Genomic DNA, 14,564 nt, shown 5'->3' on the forward strand with positions numbered 1-14,564 from the left:
AGCATTAATTTTCCCCATAGTTTTCTTATTTTCCCTCTCCTGAATCTCAGCCCTGATTTTTATAATTTCTTTTCTTTTGCTATTAGTAGGATTGTTCTCCTGACTCTGCTCTAGTTGTTGTAAATTTTGTACCAGCATATCAGTCATACGTCTCTCTTCCTTTCTCAGGTGGTGCACTTACCCTTTATATAAAACTCTCTCTTATACATGAGTTTCTATGGATATTTTTTTTCTCTAAAGTACCCCGACTCACACAATAGTATAACTGGAATCATCCCTTACCCCAGTCACCATCCTCACCATCTTTACTCAAGTCATATCCTTGCACCATCTTAAAGTAGGGAGTTTCCTCAAGGTCTGATCTGTATCCAATCTGTATGAGTGCTCTGATGAAGTTGATTCTTTTGCTCTGGATCCTGCATCCAGCTCAGCATCTCATCTCGAGTGTTGGGAACTTGAGCCAAAGCCCGTCATCTGACTCGATTGGACAGCTTCTACAGTGTTGTAAGCCAGCAGTTTGCCATCTGACCTGACAATGTGGACTCAGTGGCTTCTACAACCACACGAGTCAGGAGAAGCTTCCAGTATGGTGCCTGATCACAGATTTTGTACTAATTAGTCTCAATGAAATGGATTGACACAGCAGCTGCAATAATTGGCCGCGACAATGCCCTCAAACAGAACCATAATGAGGCTGGTGCAGGACCCATATGGTAGTTACATAGTCTGTTGTCAATTTGAGACTTAAGAGTGAAGGGGTGGAATTTAGCCTGTCAATCAGGCCACAGTTTGATGACCTTATTTGGAGGTGCTAAGGAGATAAATAGCTCACTGGATTGCTATCGGACATATCAGCAAATATCAGACTTATGGACTTGATCTGGACTCGGTTGGGATGTTTCTCAATATACAATTGATCTTTTATATAAAGTTCTTTCTAATTCACATATGAATGTCTCTGGATTTCTCTAGTCAGCACAGACTGACACAACTGGTCAGTGTTCCATTCTGTTGTACCTGGGGACGGAACCCACTAGACGGCCTCTTGGAACAAATATACTCTGAATATGAGCCTTATGTCCATTGTACGTTCCGCAAATATCTTCTTTCACTTTGTGGTTTGTCTTCCAATTCTACAGTCTCCCAACCAGACAAGTCATTTTTGAGAGGTATCTTCCTTTAAGTGAAGTCAAGTCTGCCAATGTTTTCTTTTTAACTAAGTATTTTTGGTTTCTTGTTTAAAATCTTCTCTTACAGCAAGGTCATAAAGATATTCTATACACGTCTTTTTTTTATTTTTCATTCTTCAGCTAATAGAACTAATTCCTGAGGCCCCGAGGTCCATGGCAGAGGCTGACAATGGATGGATTTGGTATGAGCCAGGTGGGCCTGCTGAAGTGTGTGTGGCAACTAAATATAATGGAAGTTCCAGATCTATTCCAACAGAATTTCTAGTCAGTCCTAAGAAAACCCAAACTCACAACCAGTGCGCTGATTCCAGCTTGTAGAAATCCTATAGGACAAGGTAGCACTGTGTCTGTGAGTTTCAGAGACTGTCACTCTTTATGGGAAGAGAAAGTCTCATCGTTCTCTCTCTGATTGGGTGGTGGTTTCTAACCATTGACCTTTCAGCCCAGTGTGTAACCATTATACTACAGGGTTAACAACGCCAACTGCCATCTCCACCCTTAGGTTTTTACCTCCCCGTTGCTGTGACTTCTATGGTGCACACAATCTGTGGCCTCATCTTTCTCTGTGCACCGTCAGCACATTCATGTCTTCCTCCACTTGACTCTCATGGTTCAGAGCTTTCTAACAAGATGGCACTAAGGCAGGGAGGGAGGGAGGGAGGGAGAGAGAGAGAGAGAGAGAGAGAGAGAGAGAGAGAGAGAGAGAGAGGAGAGAGAGAGCCTGACTCTTTATAGGCTATAAACCACAGTCAGCAGTTTTTGCCATTTACATTTAGTTCTACAATCAACTTGCAACTGATTTTGTGTATGGTGAGCATTGGAATTTCATTTTCCAATTACCACAGCACAATTTATTGAAAAGATGATCTGAAATGCCATGTTCCCATAAATCCAGCACCCACATAGTCATGGATGCCCATTCAGTTCTACTGGTCAATCTTTCCTTGGACCAGTAACATCTTGTCTTAATTATTATACTTTATAATAAGCTGGGGAAGCTGGTAGGGCAATCTTCTCACGCCGTATCATCTTTCAAAGTGTCTGGGCTATTTCCATATGTTAGGTTTCTGTGATGCTTTACCTCTGTTCTTGCTGCTCAACACTGAAAGAATACACATGGCAGAATCACTTTGTAAATCCAAGTACCTTTTATGAGGGAAAGGGAAGTTGTGAGTAGTACATTCTCAGATAGTACACGCCACCTCTGGAAAGCGTGCAAGGCTGCATGGCAGGGGCCCTGGGAATGGCCGTTACAAGGAGTCCACAAAACCAAAAGAGGAGTCCCAGAACAAAAATTATTTTGAAAAAAGAAGAGAGGGTGAGCCCTGAGAGGGTGCATGTGTGCGCACAGCACACATGGGAGAGATCACACCCCCCACCTGAAAAGAGCCACCTGCCCTCAGTCTGTGCTATTTATCCCCTTCTCTCCCCACCTGGGGTGTGGGTGGGATGTAGGTGTGGTTGAGGGTATTGGCCATTCTTACTGGCTGAATTCAGGCATGTGCGTGACATAATATTGCTGGTGTCTAGTGTGCACACCCAGGTTGGCCTTCACCTGTGTCTAGGTGACCTGGGTCTGAGCATCCCCAGCTTTGGATGGTCCCATTGGTGTCTAATGGCTGCCTGATTTCTTTCCAACCCTTTTGTGGTGTGGCTAGCTAATTTTTGTTTCACATTGGCATTCGGTGGAGACGACCCCCCTATCCCTAATCTTCCTACCTTTCACATATATATTGTAGAGCTGGTCAACTCCCACAGAAGAAGAAAGGGGAAGGGAGAACCTGTTGACATTTTTATCAGGCTTGCCTTGAGTCTAAGTATTAAATTGGGGGAGAACTGACATTTTTACAATATTGGGTTTCAGCCACAAAGAAGACAAATCTCCCAAATTATTTGGGCCTTCTTTATCTTGGTGTTTTATAATTTTCTCTAGAGACTTGGCATATCTATCATATTTATTCAAAGACACTTGATTTTATGGTTTTTTAGCAGTTATCTTTAAAAAATTTTCATTTTCCAACCACTCATTGTTGGTATATAGAAATAGAATGGATGTTTGCGTATTGATTTTGTCAGCCAATTTTCTTGATAAACTCCTAATTTAGATAATATATCTCCTGGATTTCCTACATAACCAATCATATCAGAAGTCAGCTTTGTTCTTCGCTTTCTAATGATGTTGTTCACCCCTTTCCTCACCAAGTCTCTGAGGACTTCGGTGCAGTGTTGACTGGAAATGGCTCAGCAGGCCTGTTTGCCGATTCTCCACCTCCGCGGAATTGGAAAGTATGCCATCCAGGTTTCCCCCAAGCAGCCAACCCAGGAGACCAGATCAGAGGGAAAACCTTCAGCCAGAAGAGGGAGGAGGGTGTGGGGAGCCAGCCTGCGGAGTTTGACATAGAAGGGGACGTGGACGCCGGTTGAAGTCTGCTGGAGAGCCAGTGCCAAATGCAGGCTTCAGAATCACGGGACCAACCAAGTGAAGGGGCTGGGTATCTAGATGCACACATTGGTTTCATGCTAAATTGGGTATTTGTGGTTTTGTATTATTCTGCTTAGGGCTCTGTGTTGATGTTTTAACTTAAAGAGAATGGGTATCCTTGTCTCGTTCCTGATCTTGGCAAGAGAACTTTTCATTTTTCACCTCTAAGTATGCCGTGTTAGCTGTGGGCTGGAGACACTCGTCATTGGCTAGGGTTGCTCTGGGGCACGAGCATTCATTCCCTCTTCTTCCACTCGCCACGTGAGCCTGGGAAACTGGGCCACAGCCAAATGGTGCACTTGTACCTGCCCCCCGCTCCCCCCCCCCCTTCGACCGGAAGTGCCGCTCTCAGCCCTGGAGGCGGGGCTGTGCTCCGGAAGTGAACGTGAAGAGGACCTGGGTGGGATCCTGAAAGTTGTCTTCTACAAACGCCTTCAACATTTTACTCTTAGAAAGGGCATCTGCAATTGTGGAGAAGAATTTAAACCCCAACTTGGATGTCCTATTACAAGTCGGCAATAAGTATAAAACTCCCAAGGAGAAGTTCCAAAAACAAACCATTTTCAGTCCACAATGGGTAAGAGCAGCTGTCTAAATTCACATTTTCCTAGCCCACCTCCCCACATCATTCAGCCCCACTAGAGGAGAAAAACGACAACGAAAACCAAACCAACAGTCACCCAAGTTCACAGCATAATGTCAAGTCCATGCGACTCATGGTCAGGTCCTACAGGAAAGCGCAGAGCCACCCCAGAGGTTTCTGTATAGAAGCAGATCGCCCATCTCAGACCTCTAACTGCTTTGCCAGCAAGGCTACTTACAACATAATTAACAAAAACAACATAAAAATTCAAAATTAAAATAAAAGCAAATAAAAAATAAACAAACTTCAAAGACAAAACCCACACCCATTGCCATCAAGTTGATTCCAATGTATAGTGATCCTATCTAAGGGTTTCTGAGATTGTACAGCTTGACAGACAGCTTAATCTATGCCCCCTATGTTGGCTGGTAGGTTTGAAATACCAACTGTGTTAGTCCAGGTTGACTAGAGAAACAAATCCAGAGACATTCACATACATATATAAGACAGAGCTTTATATCAAAGAGTAATTGTATATTAAGAAAACATCCCAGCCCAGTCCAGATCAAATCCATGTCTGATATTAGCCCATGTTTCCAATACCAGTCTATAAATGGCTCTTCAGACTCACACAGCAAATGCAATGATACCAAATGCAGGAAAATCACAGGCTGGTGGGTGAAAAGTCTTGTGGACCCAGTGGCGGTGGAAGCATCTCATGGCTCTGGCTGTCATCAGCATGGCTCCAAGTGGCTTGTCCACAGGAATGTGAAGTAGAGAGAGAGTGCATCCACTTCCAGGGAGGAAGAGAGGAAATTCCCAGAATCCTCATGAGAAGGCCATGCCCACAAAGAGGCATCAGGCTGTGACCTGACAGATGGACTCCACCCTTTCATGTTCTTACTATCCTCAAGTTGACACCAGATTATGTAACTACCACACCAACTTTGTGGTTAGTAGCCCGATGCCTAACTCCCAGTGCCAGCGAGGCTCCTTAGCCCAACATTGAACCAAAACAAAATCAAACTCAGTGCCATCGAGCCAATTCTCACTCATAGCAGCACTACAGAACAGAGTGGACGTGCCCTGTGGGCTTCTGAAGCTGCACATCTTCATGGGGCAGGAGCCTCACCTTCCTCCCAGACAGCGGTTGGGAGACTTGGCATGAGCGAAGCAATGTGCAGCCCACTACCCTGCAGGGCTCCTTGCCCAAAGCTGCCAGTAGCAAACCCTGCGGGCCCTGAGGATCGAGTGCTGCTGCCTGACGTCTGCTTCCCGGGACAGCAATCCTGCTCGAGGGCCATCAGCCCTGTCCAGAGTCTGGGAGCTGTGAGGCCACAGCATGCCAGGGCTGTCACCGCCACGCCTCCCATGAACAATACGGGGTCGGAGTGGGGGCAGGAAGAAAAGAAGATGTTAAGAAAAAAATGACAAGAAGAAATTCTTAAACAGGGGAATTTGAGGGTGGGGGGCGCCCAGAAGGTTAAAAAGGCGATGCTTGAATTGGGGGTTGAAGAAAAGAAAACCAGGTGAGCTGGAGAGGTGGTGGGGGCACCCCCGGCCACGGGCAGCCAACCAAAGCAGAACCTACCTCACTGCCATTGAGTCAATGCACTCGGCGTGACCCTATAGCACTACCCTCGTAGCGGCAGGGTGGACTGCCCCTGTGGGTTCCCGAGGTGGTCCCGCTTTATGGGCATGGAAGCCTCATCTTTCTCCTGAGGAGCGGCTGGCGGTTTCTACCTGCTGACCTTCGGGTTCGCATAACCCACTACGGCCCCAGCATGCGACAAACACCATGCAGTGGTAAGGGTAGGGCTAGTCGTAAGGTCACTTTCTCTCCATTTTTTCCAGGCTAACATACACATGCATCCTCTTATAGAAAAGGAGGCCAGTACACATGGGCCAAGACCTTTGTCACCCCCATTCCAGAAATCCACAGCTAGTTTAATGTGCATTTCCCCCCGACATTTCCTGATAGGCATAAAGATAGATACGACTGCTTTGTGAAACAGGAGTTCTGCACAAATGACATCACAAACCATAAGCAAGTCTGCAACTTGCTTTTTCCTCTTCACAATCATTTCTTCATGCTAGATTTTACGGGCTTTTTCGACAACTAAATAATACAAACATTTCATTGTCTTCAGCTTTGCCCTTACTGGTGGGTCCTTCAGCTGATTGATTTCTTGCCTCAGTCAAATAGCTCGACCTCATGAGGAGCTCTCTCTGTCACACGAGGGGGGCTGGGCTTCAAAAAGTGGGTGGGGAAATTTCATTACCTTTCAGTCCCGTTGTCCCACAAACTTTTTGAAGCCCTGCATGTTGACTTGTTTTCCTCTCTCCTTTTGTAAGCTAGTATAGTCCTATCAGGACCCCCGGTGGCATGGTGGTTCAGCTGGTTTCTACCTGCTGAAGGGGCTTTCTACTCCTCTGAGCCCCCAGGGGCAGTTCTACCCTGTCCTGTATGGTCATTGTGGGTTGGCATGACTCCAGGGGGTGAGTTTAGTTTTCTGGCTTACGGTTCTGCTGGACCAAAAACCCAAGTTTATGTATTGACAAAGAACCGCGCACATGTGTCTGAGAAGCAGGTTCCCATGTCTTTCTACCGCAGCGCCCCTGGGTGAACCTATGTTTCCCACCTGTGGTTAGCTGCCAAGCACATTAACTGCAGCACCACCAGGGGCTGGCACACTTCCACACAGATAGCAACCGTTTGGGAAGGACACCACTTAGCACAGTCGTCTTGGTGAGAGAGAGGAGCTTAGCTTCCGGCAGACTGGCGCTGCCGCAGTCTGCATGTTTCCAGGGCCTGACAGTATACGAACAGGGCCGGCTCTTCTCTCTGCAGCTGCGGTGCAGGCCTCAGGCGGTGGCTCTGACTTGGGGATGATTAGAGCCACTTCTAGGGGAAGGGAAGGCTGGGGTGGGGGGAAGGACTTGGCTGTGGACCCAGCCCACAGGAAGATTTGAAAATGGCCTTCCATCACCTCCCAGGAGCTGTGGGCTCCTGGGCCAGCACTCCAACTTCCTCCCGCTTCACTGGCCCCCCCAAACTCAAACCAGGCTCATCCCCGACCCGTCGATCTCCAAACAAGCCAGGCAAAGTGATCGTAAGTGAAAAAATCCACTTTAATCCTCCAGCGCCAGCTCAGCTGCGAACCGCCCTCTGTGGCAAAGGGTGGAAAGGAAGTTCCCAGGCGGCTTCAGTCCACGAGGAGGTTCCGGCTCAGGGAGGGGAAGAGCTCAAAGAAGCCCTGAAAGGGGAAGCAGTGTGGATTTGGAATGGAGGGATGGGGGAAGGGGAGCCTGACAAAGCACCTCTTTCCCCAAAGGGGCGTCCTTGCTTCCTTTATTGTTTGACCACAGTCCCAGCCTCAGCACCGCCACCCCTCCCACCTCCGCATTCCCCTTGAGGGTGGGACAAGGGCCTGAGCCTTTAGGACAGCGGTTCTCAGCCTGTGGGTCTCGACCCCTTTGGGGGTCAAACGACTTTCACAGGGGTCACCCGATTCGTAACAGTAGCAAAATGACAGTGATGAAGTAGCAACGAAAATAATGTTATGGTTGGGGGGTCCACCACACGAGGAACTGTATGACAGGGTTCCAGCATTAGGAAGGTTGAGAACCAGTGCCGTAAGGGGAAGGCTGCACACAGCACCATGTGGCCAGCCCGTCAGCCAGGCCAGCCAGCCAGGGCGCCAGCAATCAGTCCAGCTGCGGGGGAGTCCGGACTGAGGCTGGCAGGTGGGCGTTACCTTGAAGAGCGTGAGCGTGTGGAGCACGCCGGTGGTGCAGGCCGTCTCCCGGATGGAGTGCATGGCCAGCTGCGGGCTGCCCAAGTCCAGGACCCGCAGCCCCAGGCGAGACGCCAGAATGGGCCCGATGGTGGTGCCGCAGGGCGAGTCATTGCGGACCATGAGGTCCTGGAAAGGGAGGGGGCTGGTGAGCGGTGCTTATTAAGGCCCAGAGAAATCCGGCTGAGTGAGAGGGGCCTGAGAGCTTGTCCCGTCTGCCCGTGGGAAGGGGCTCTGGTGAGAGACTCCAGGGCTAACCAGAAGAGCCCTCAGGGAGCAGGGCCCATGCTTTGGGCTGCTAAATGCAAGGCCAGCAGCCAGCCACTTGGAGGGGAGACAGAGGCACGGTCTCCCTGTGCTATGGGGCCACTGTAAGTCAGCATCGACCCTAAGGCAGTGAGTTTGCCTAATGAAAACGTTGGCAGATCCAACCCACGCCGTGGCTCCAGGTGTAATAATTACAGACCAGGAGATCCCCATGGCAGTTTCCCTTGACCTGTAGAGTTTGAATCTGTGCTGAGTCAGAATCAGCCAGGGGGCACACACCAGCTCCCCCCAGAGGCTGGAGGTGACCATAAGGCCACGCCACCAACACTAAATGACAGCCCTCAAGGCACAGTGTTTGCCTGGTTGGTCCAATGCTCCACCTGCCTTTCACAACCGGTTCTCCACACAGTAGCCAAGAGACCTAAGAGACAGCGAGTGCGTACCCCTACCCCTTGCCCTCTTGGTCGCCGCCCCCCCCCCAGCTCAAAGAAAACGCATTCAGTAATTTTAGTGTTCTTGAAAACATTGCTGCTGACATAGATAATTACTTTCTTGGTATTCTGGTAAAAAGTACTTATGAGGACTCCCAACAGGAATGCCAGGGAACAAGACATTCTGGGTCAGAGGGAAGAGCATCGTGGACGCAGGAAGGGAAGTCCTGGCCGTGCTTATTCTCAGAATGGGATCCTCCAGGGCAGCCTCCTCAACAGCGAGGTGCCAGAGGGAGCCCTGGGCACTGGGCATCAAGGTGCCAGGGCCCTGGTCCTAACCCTGCCAAGACTGACTGTATGGGGAGGCACTTGACCAGGCAGAGCCCCTTACATGCACACACACGCACACACACACTCAGTGTGCACACTGAGAAGGAATTAGGCAGGTGATTTCTAAGACAAGAGGAAAAGTAGTCTTTGGGCAGGGGTGTCTCAGGTTGTGCAGCCATGCACTTGCTTTATGGAAGCTCAGGGTGTGAGAGAGACACCGAGGAACTGAGGGGTGCAGGGTAGTGCTGGGGAAGACACCCCCACTCTGCCAAGAGCACACTGCACTCACAGAAACCAAGCGGGCATCACTAGCGGCCCCATCTGAAGGTGCAACTGAGACCCAGTGAGGTGGAAGAGTTGCCCAAGACCATCCTGCCAGCACCTACCACACACAATGGGCAGTGAGCCCAGCTCAGGCCCTTTCTAGAACCTTCCTCCTCCCTCTACTGGGCCCCCTTGACTCAAATCCTCTCCAGCACCCCACCTTCCTGGGCCCATCAGCTTGTGCCCCACCCTGCCCCCACTGACATGCCTTCCCAGACAGGCCACCCCCTCACCTGCAGGGGCACCCCGACACTGGTGGCCACCTCCCGGATCAGAGCTTCCGAAATGGCAGTGGAGGCATAGCGCTGCTTGCTGTTTACCTTAATGACGGGGCCCTGGAGGGAGGGGAGGCAGGGACCGTAGTGAGGTGACATGCCCAGAAAAAACAAGACCAGGCCACCCGGGCCCCGAGCAGGCTGGGGACAGCTCACCTTGTGGAATAAGGGCCGGTGGTTCTCCTCATGCTTGTCTCTGTGGGTGGACAGGCGGGATGGGCAGGTCAAGGCAGTGACACTGAACAGGAGCCGCCTACATCACCCTCCTCCTCCCAGAGCAGGCATCGTTGTGCCCCAGCTAGCCTCTCCCAGAGGCCAGTGTCAGTCTGCCATGAAGCCCACTCAACATGCCACAGCTGGTTAGCACATGACTCTGGCCACGCTGGGCTTGGGGGCAGCCAGCAGGAGGTCCTTACTGAGAATGGGCAGGGAAATGGCTCGCGCCAGGTCTGGGGGAGGGGGCCCCCTGAAGGAGTCTGGGCCAGACCTGTGGTCTGACTCACAGGTAGTTGGGGTGCACTGCGTGGGCCATGTCGGCGCTGATCATGAAGGACTTGGGCACGGCCTCCTCAAAGGCCGTCAGGTGCTGGGCCGAGCTGGAGATTCTCCGCAGCACCAGCTCCGTCAGCAGCGACTGTGCCCCCTGGGCACTCTCCGACCCTACCTGGAAACAGCAGGGCACCGACTCTGGGGGTCTGGGCTCGAGAGCCCAGGTCCCAAAGTCCAGAATGGTGCAGGATCCCACCCACGGAATGCCTGGGGCAGGGGGTCCAACTTGGGGGGCTTACGAGTAACCTCCCCAACTCCAGGAGCCTGGACCGGCATCACTGATACCATGGCGGCAGCAGGGCCTCATGATGCACAGTCAGCCCCGTCTCTCCTGCAGCTGGGCTGAGCGCTAGCCAGTGGGGGTCAGCGGAGGTGGGCTTCGTGGGCCGTGCATTTTAAAGGCATGGCTGTATACTCTGCCCCTGCCCCCCCCCCCACGGACATGATGGGGGTGCTGGGGGCAGCCACCCCCCACCCCCAGCACAAGGTGGTCCGGCCTGTGCATCTCCAGAAGAGAAAGTGAGAGGGCTACTCGAGTCTCTATGACAGTGTCCTGGGCACTGTCCCTGTCCCCGAGGAGCTCACCATGTGGTGGAGGCACAGAAACAGGAACTGTGGTCACACAAACAGAAAATAGTGGCGGCCCAGCAGCGGCCCTGTGTGGTGGAAGGCGCCCAGCACAGGTTGACAGTAGCCCAGGACCCCTCCCCAAGCCCCGCACGCACCTCTTCGTTGTCGTACAGTGCGATCATGCGCACATGGGGCTCCATGGCCAGCGAGGTCGGGGTGGCGCAGGAATCGATCAAGGCCTGGTGGGGGACAAGAGCATCACAGTCCCCACTGCCTCCAGGTACCCAGCCCCCTGACCGCGGAGGCTCAGGCTGCCCAGTGGCCCATCCGCCCAGGACCAGGGGGAAGTGGGCTTGGGCTTTCAGGACTGGCTTCTCAGGGCACTACCTGGTGGGGGGATGTATGTGCTAGGGAGGTGGATGGTGCTGCCCCCTGGGGCAGTAAGCAAAAGTGCCCCAGGGTCTCTCTATCCAAGCTAGCAACAGGGCAGGAGCTCGGAGCATGGTGCTCAGCCTGTGACCCCTCCAGTCCCTGCAGCCCGCCCTCTAGGCCACCCCCGTGATGGTGCCTGTGCCCAGTGTCTGGCAGCCGCTCCTCACCTGCAGGGCACAAAAGCAGCTGTGCAGGTTGTCCAATCGAGGGGCAAAGATGAACTCCTCGTAGGCCCCACCCAGGACCTGGTGAGACAAGACAGCCACCCTGAGCTGCAGCTCCACGGCAGCAGACTCTCGGGGGTTCCCAAGCAACCTCTCACTGACCCCAGTAACTGGTCCTATTGTCCCTGGGGCTGTACTGGGTGGAGGTGAAGGGTGGTGGGTGGAGGCCTAGTGCTTCCTGACCAGTGAGACAGGAAAGGGGAGGGCTGAGTGGTAACAAAGAAAAGCTAAGGACACGGTGGAAAAAAGACTAAGCCTCAGGAAGCGCTGTGCGTGTTCAAACAGGACAGGCATCCAGCCAAACCCACTGCTGTCCAGTCCCTGAGCTACAAAGCAGAACGGCCCGGAGGGATTTCTTGGCTGTAACATTATGGGAGAAGATCATGGGGCCTTTCTTCTGTGGCACCAAGGAGTGCATTTGAACTGCCAACCTTTAGACTCATCATCACCACGTCCCTGAGCCATAGGCTGTCTCAGCAACCTCCTGCTGGCAAGGCTCCAGGAAGGGGAGCCACGCCCAGGCCTTTCGCTTTAGAAGGTCCAGGGCCAGTGTGGGCCAGTGACACACACACCCCCCACACAGAAATGCCTGGGTCCCTGTGAAAGAGGCCCAGCTGCAGGGAGTTGAGGTTCTCAAACCCACCTGTTTGAGAACCAGCCCTGGTGGCTCTGGGAATTAGGCACTGGGCCTGCTAAGCTCAAGGTCAGTGGGTCAAACCCAACAGCCACTTCAGGAGAGAAGAGTCTGGCTGCTCCAACACATGCCCAGTGTCTTGGGAACCCCACCCAGAGGCACTGCAGTGGGGCTTGGGGCTTTCCCTGGGGGATCAGGGTGGTCTCTGCTGGAACTGCACGAGAAGAGTACTTGGGGGGCTGGCGGCATGCTGGGTGCTCCAAGGACCATGCTGGGGGGGGGGGGCGAACTCACCGCGGGCTGGGTGTCAGCCAGACAGAGCTCCATCTCCACGATGTCCTCTGGGCTCAGTCCCAGGTGGCCGCAGAGCAGGGACATAAGGACAGAATGGTGCCGGTCATCCTGCAGGACGGGAGGGTGCTGGGATGAGGGTCTGGCCCCCTCCCCTTCTCAGAGTCCCCTGCCCAGCCCCCCTTGTAGCAGGGGCCCCTCTTACCACAGCATTGAGAGGGCCGGGCTCAGGCGTCCCCTTCTCCAGCTCCTCCTGGATGGCTGTGGCCAGAATGGGGACTCTGGGGAGAGAAGTGTGCCAGGGGGTTGTAGGGAGGGCTGGTGGGCACAGCCATCTCCCAGAGGAAAAGCGCCCTTAACCTTGGAATGCCCCTTACCCTCTGACTCCTAGCCCTGGCCCTCAGCAGAGCTTTAAGGGCGTAAACGCATCATTGTTCATGGTGAGGTGGCGCCCGCCTAGGGGCCGTTCGGGTCCCCCCATCCCCCTACCCACGTTGCCACACCTGGCCCTCTAACCACCAGGGCCAGCCTGACTCACAGGTGCATCTCCGTGTTGGGTCCAAAGTTCTCGTTGATGTTCCTCTGCAGATGGATGGCCAGGTGTGGGATGCGGAGGACAGGCCGCTCCACATGCACCAGCCGCTGCTCCAGCCGGCCTGAGGTGGGGCTCTGTGGGAGAGCCCCCACATCACCCAGACCAATCAAGGGGTCTTCTGGGCCCCTTTCAGCAGGGCAGCCTGTCCACCCCCACCCTCACTCCAGGGGACTTCACTTTGGGTAGGCCGCAGGGAAGTGACCATCAATCTCCAGCCTCCAGTTCCCACCTTGACAATGACACGTCCGGCCAAGGTCAGGTCCCGGTCAAACCAGGTGCTCCAAATGCCACCGCCATAGGTCTCCACACCCACCTGGTGGAAGCCCACCTGGCTGCGGCGAGACCGGCGTTTCACCTGAGCATGGAGTGGGGGGCACAGCGGTCAGAGGGAGCAAATGACAAGGTGGGCTTCACTGGCCGGGTGTCCAGGTGCAGAGGCAAGATGCCCGCAGGACCCTGTCCTCCAGAACTTCCATTTCCTGTTTGGGCCAAACTCGGACCAAGACAAGTTAAGGAACCCGGAGCAAAATATTAGGTGGCATGGAAGGCAGAGGGGGTGGAGTAAACCAGCCAGGGATTAAAGAAATTGAGTAGACTCTGACTCATGACGCCCCCAGGTGAGGTACAGTGGATCTGTAGGGCGTCCTCCCACAGGGGTTTCAATGGCTGTGAACTTTCCAGAGTAAGATCAGGCCTTTCTCCATAGGCACACTGTCGGATTCTCACGGCCAATCTGGGATATAACCATGTGCGTGTCAGGATCTGGGCCACTCACTACAGGGCATGGAGCCTCCAGTTTGGACTCCTGGCTCTGTCCGGGTCCCTGTTCCCCAAGCACCCTCAGCACAGGCCCAGCTCCTTACCCGGAGGCAGGGGCTGTCCGTGTGAGCACCAATGAGGCTGAAGCCATTGCCGGGCACATACTGGCCACCCACAGCAAAAGCGATGATAGTGGAGGAGTTCCTGGTCAGAAAGTACTGGGAGGAGGGAGCAGGGTTAGCCTGCTGGCACACAGACTTTGAGCTCCCGCCAGGTTGCACGGCCTCTCTGCCCCCACCTCCACCCCACCCCGCGTACCTTGTTCTCAGGTTTGATGTCCCAGCTGTCTGTCTCCTTGAGTTCATGGAAGCCTGCCTGGAGGAGGCGGCTGCGGCACTCAGCCACAACTGTTCGGAAAGAACGCTCTCACTGCTACGGACCCCGGTGGGGGCCACACCAGGCTTCCCCCACCTTCCTCGCCCTGGTCACTTACCATGAAAGGGGGAGGGGCTCCGGTTGACGAACTTGAGGAGTTCGCGGGCCGCGGCCTGTACGGCCTCTTTGCGGGCTCTGCCGGTCATGGCCACCTATGGGAGCAGGGCGCTGAGAGTCCGAGGAGGAAATCTGGACCGCTGACCTTGTATCCAAGCTCGGAGGGGCCCTATCCCGAGCCAGACGAAACCGAAGCTCCGAACTCGGACTCGACTTCCGCGCTCTCCAACAGAAAGCCCCAGGTCCCAGGCCAAACCCCTCCGGTCAGTCCACGGCCCCGCGCCCCCGCCCAGGACGCCCCGCCCCCAATCTGAGCTTCGCCCGACTCCCGAAGCCCCA

General features: G+C 53.6%; 1 protein-coding gene across 4 annotated transcripts in view; it reads right to left on the reverse strand.

The window, feature by feature from the left end:
• Nucleotides 1-7,369: 7,369 nt before the first annotated feature.
• Nucleotides 7,370-14,564, reverse strand: part of LOC101640468 (aspartyl aminopeptidase) — a 7,635-nt gene continuing 440 nt past the window's right edge. For all 4 annotated transcript variants that reach the window (XM_004701625.4, XM_045295063.1, XM_045295068.1 and 1 more), the window contains exons 2-15: nt 14,227-14,320; nt 14,052-14,140; nt 13,838-13,951; nt 13,204-13,329; nt 12,918-13,048; nt 12,585-12,660; nt 12,383-12,490; nt 11,398-11,475; nt 10,954-11,037; nt 10,183-10,343; nt 9,836-9,875; nt 9,638-9,739; nt 8,014-8,181; nt 7,370-7,512 (exon numbers count right to left, since the gene is read on the reverse strand). In XM_004701625.4, coding sequence (XP_004701682.1) covers nt 7,462-7,512; nt 8,014-8,181; nt 9,638-9,739; nt 9,836-9,875; nt 10,183-10,343; nt 10,954-11,037; nt 11,398-11,475; nt 12,383-12,490; nt 12,585-12,660; nt 12,918-13,048; nt 13,204-13,329; nt 13,838-13,951; nt 14,052-14,140; nt 14,227-14,320 — 1,422 coding nt within the window. In that variant the 3' untranslated portion in view covers nt 7,370-7,461. The remainder of the gene's footprint in view (nt 7,513-8,013; nt 8,182-9,637; nt 9,740-9,835; nt 9,876-10,182; nt 10,344-10,953; nt 11,038-11,397; nt 11,476-12,382; nt 12,491-12,584; nt 12,661-12,917; nt 13,049-13,203; nt 13,330-13,837; nt 13,952-14,051; nt 14,141-14,226; nt 14,321-14,564) is intronic.

This window comes from Echinops telfairi, unplaced genomic scaffold (genome assembly GCF_000313985.2).
Source record: "Echinops telfairi isolate 266 unplaced genomic scaffold, ASM31398v2 ScPeMD7_3;HRSCAF=10, whole genome shotgun sequence".
In the NCBI taxonomy this organism is placed as follows: Eukaryota; Metazoa; Chordata; class Mammalia; order Afrosoricida; family Tenrecidae; genus Echinops; species Echinops telfairi.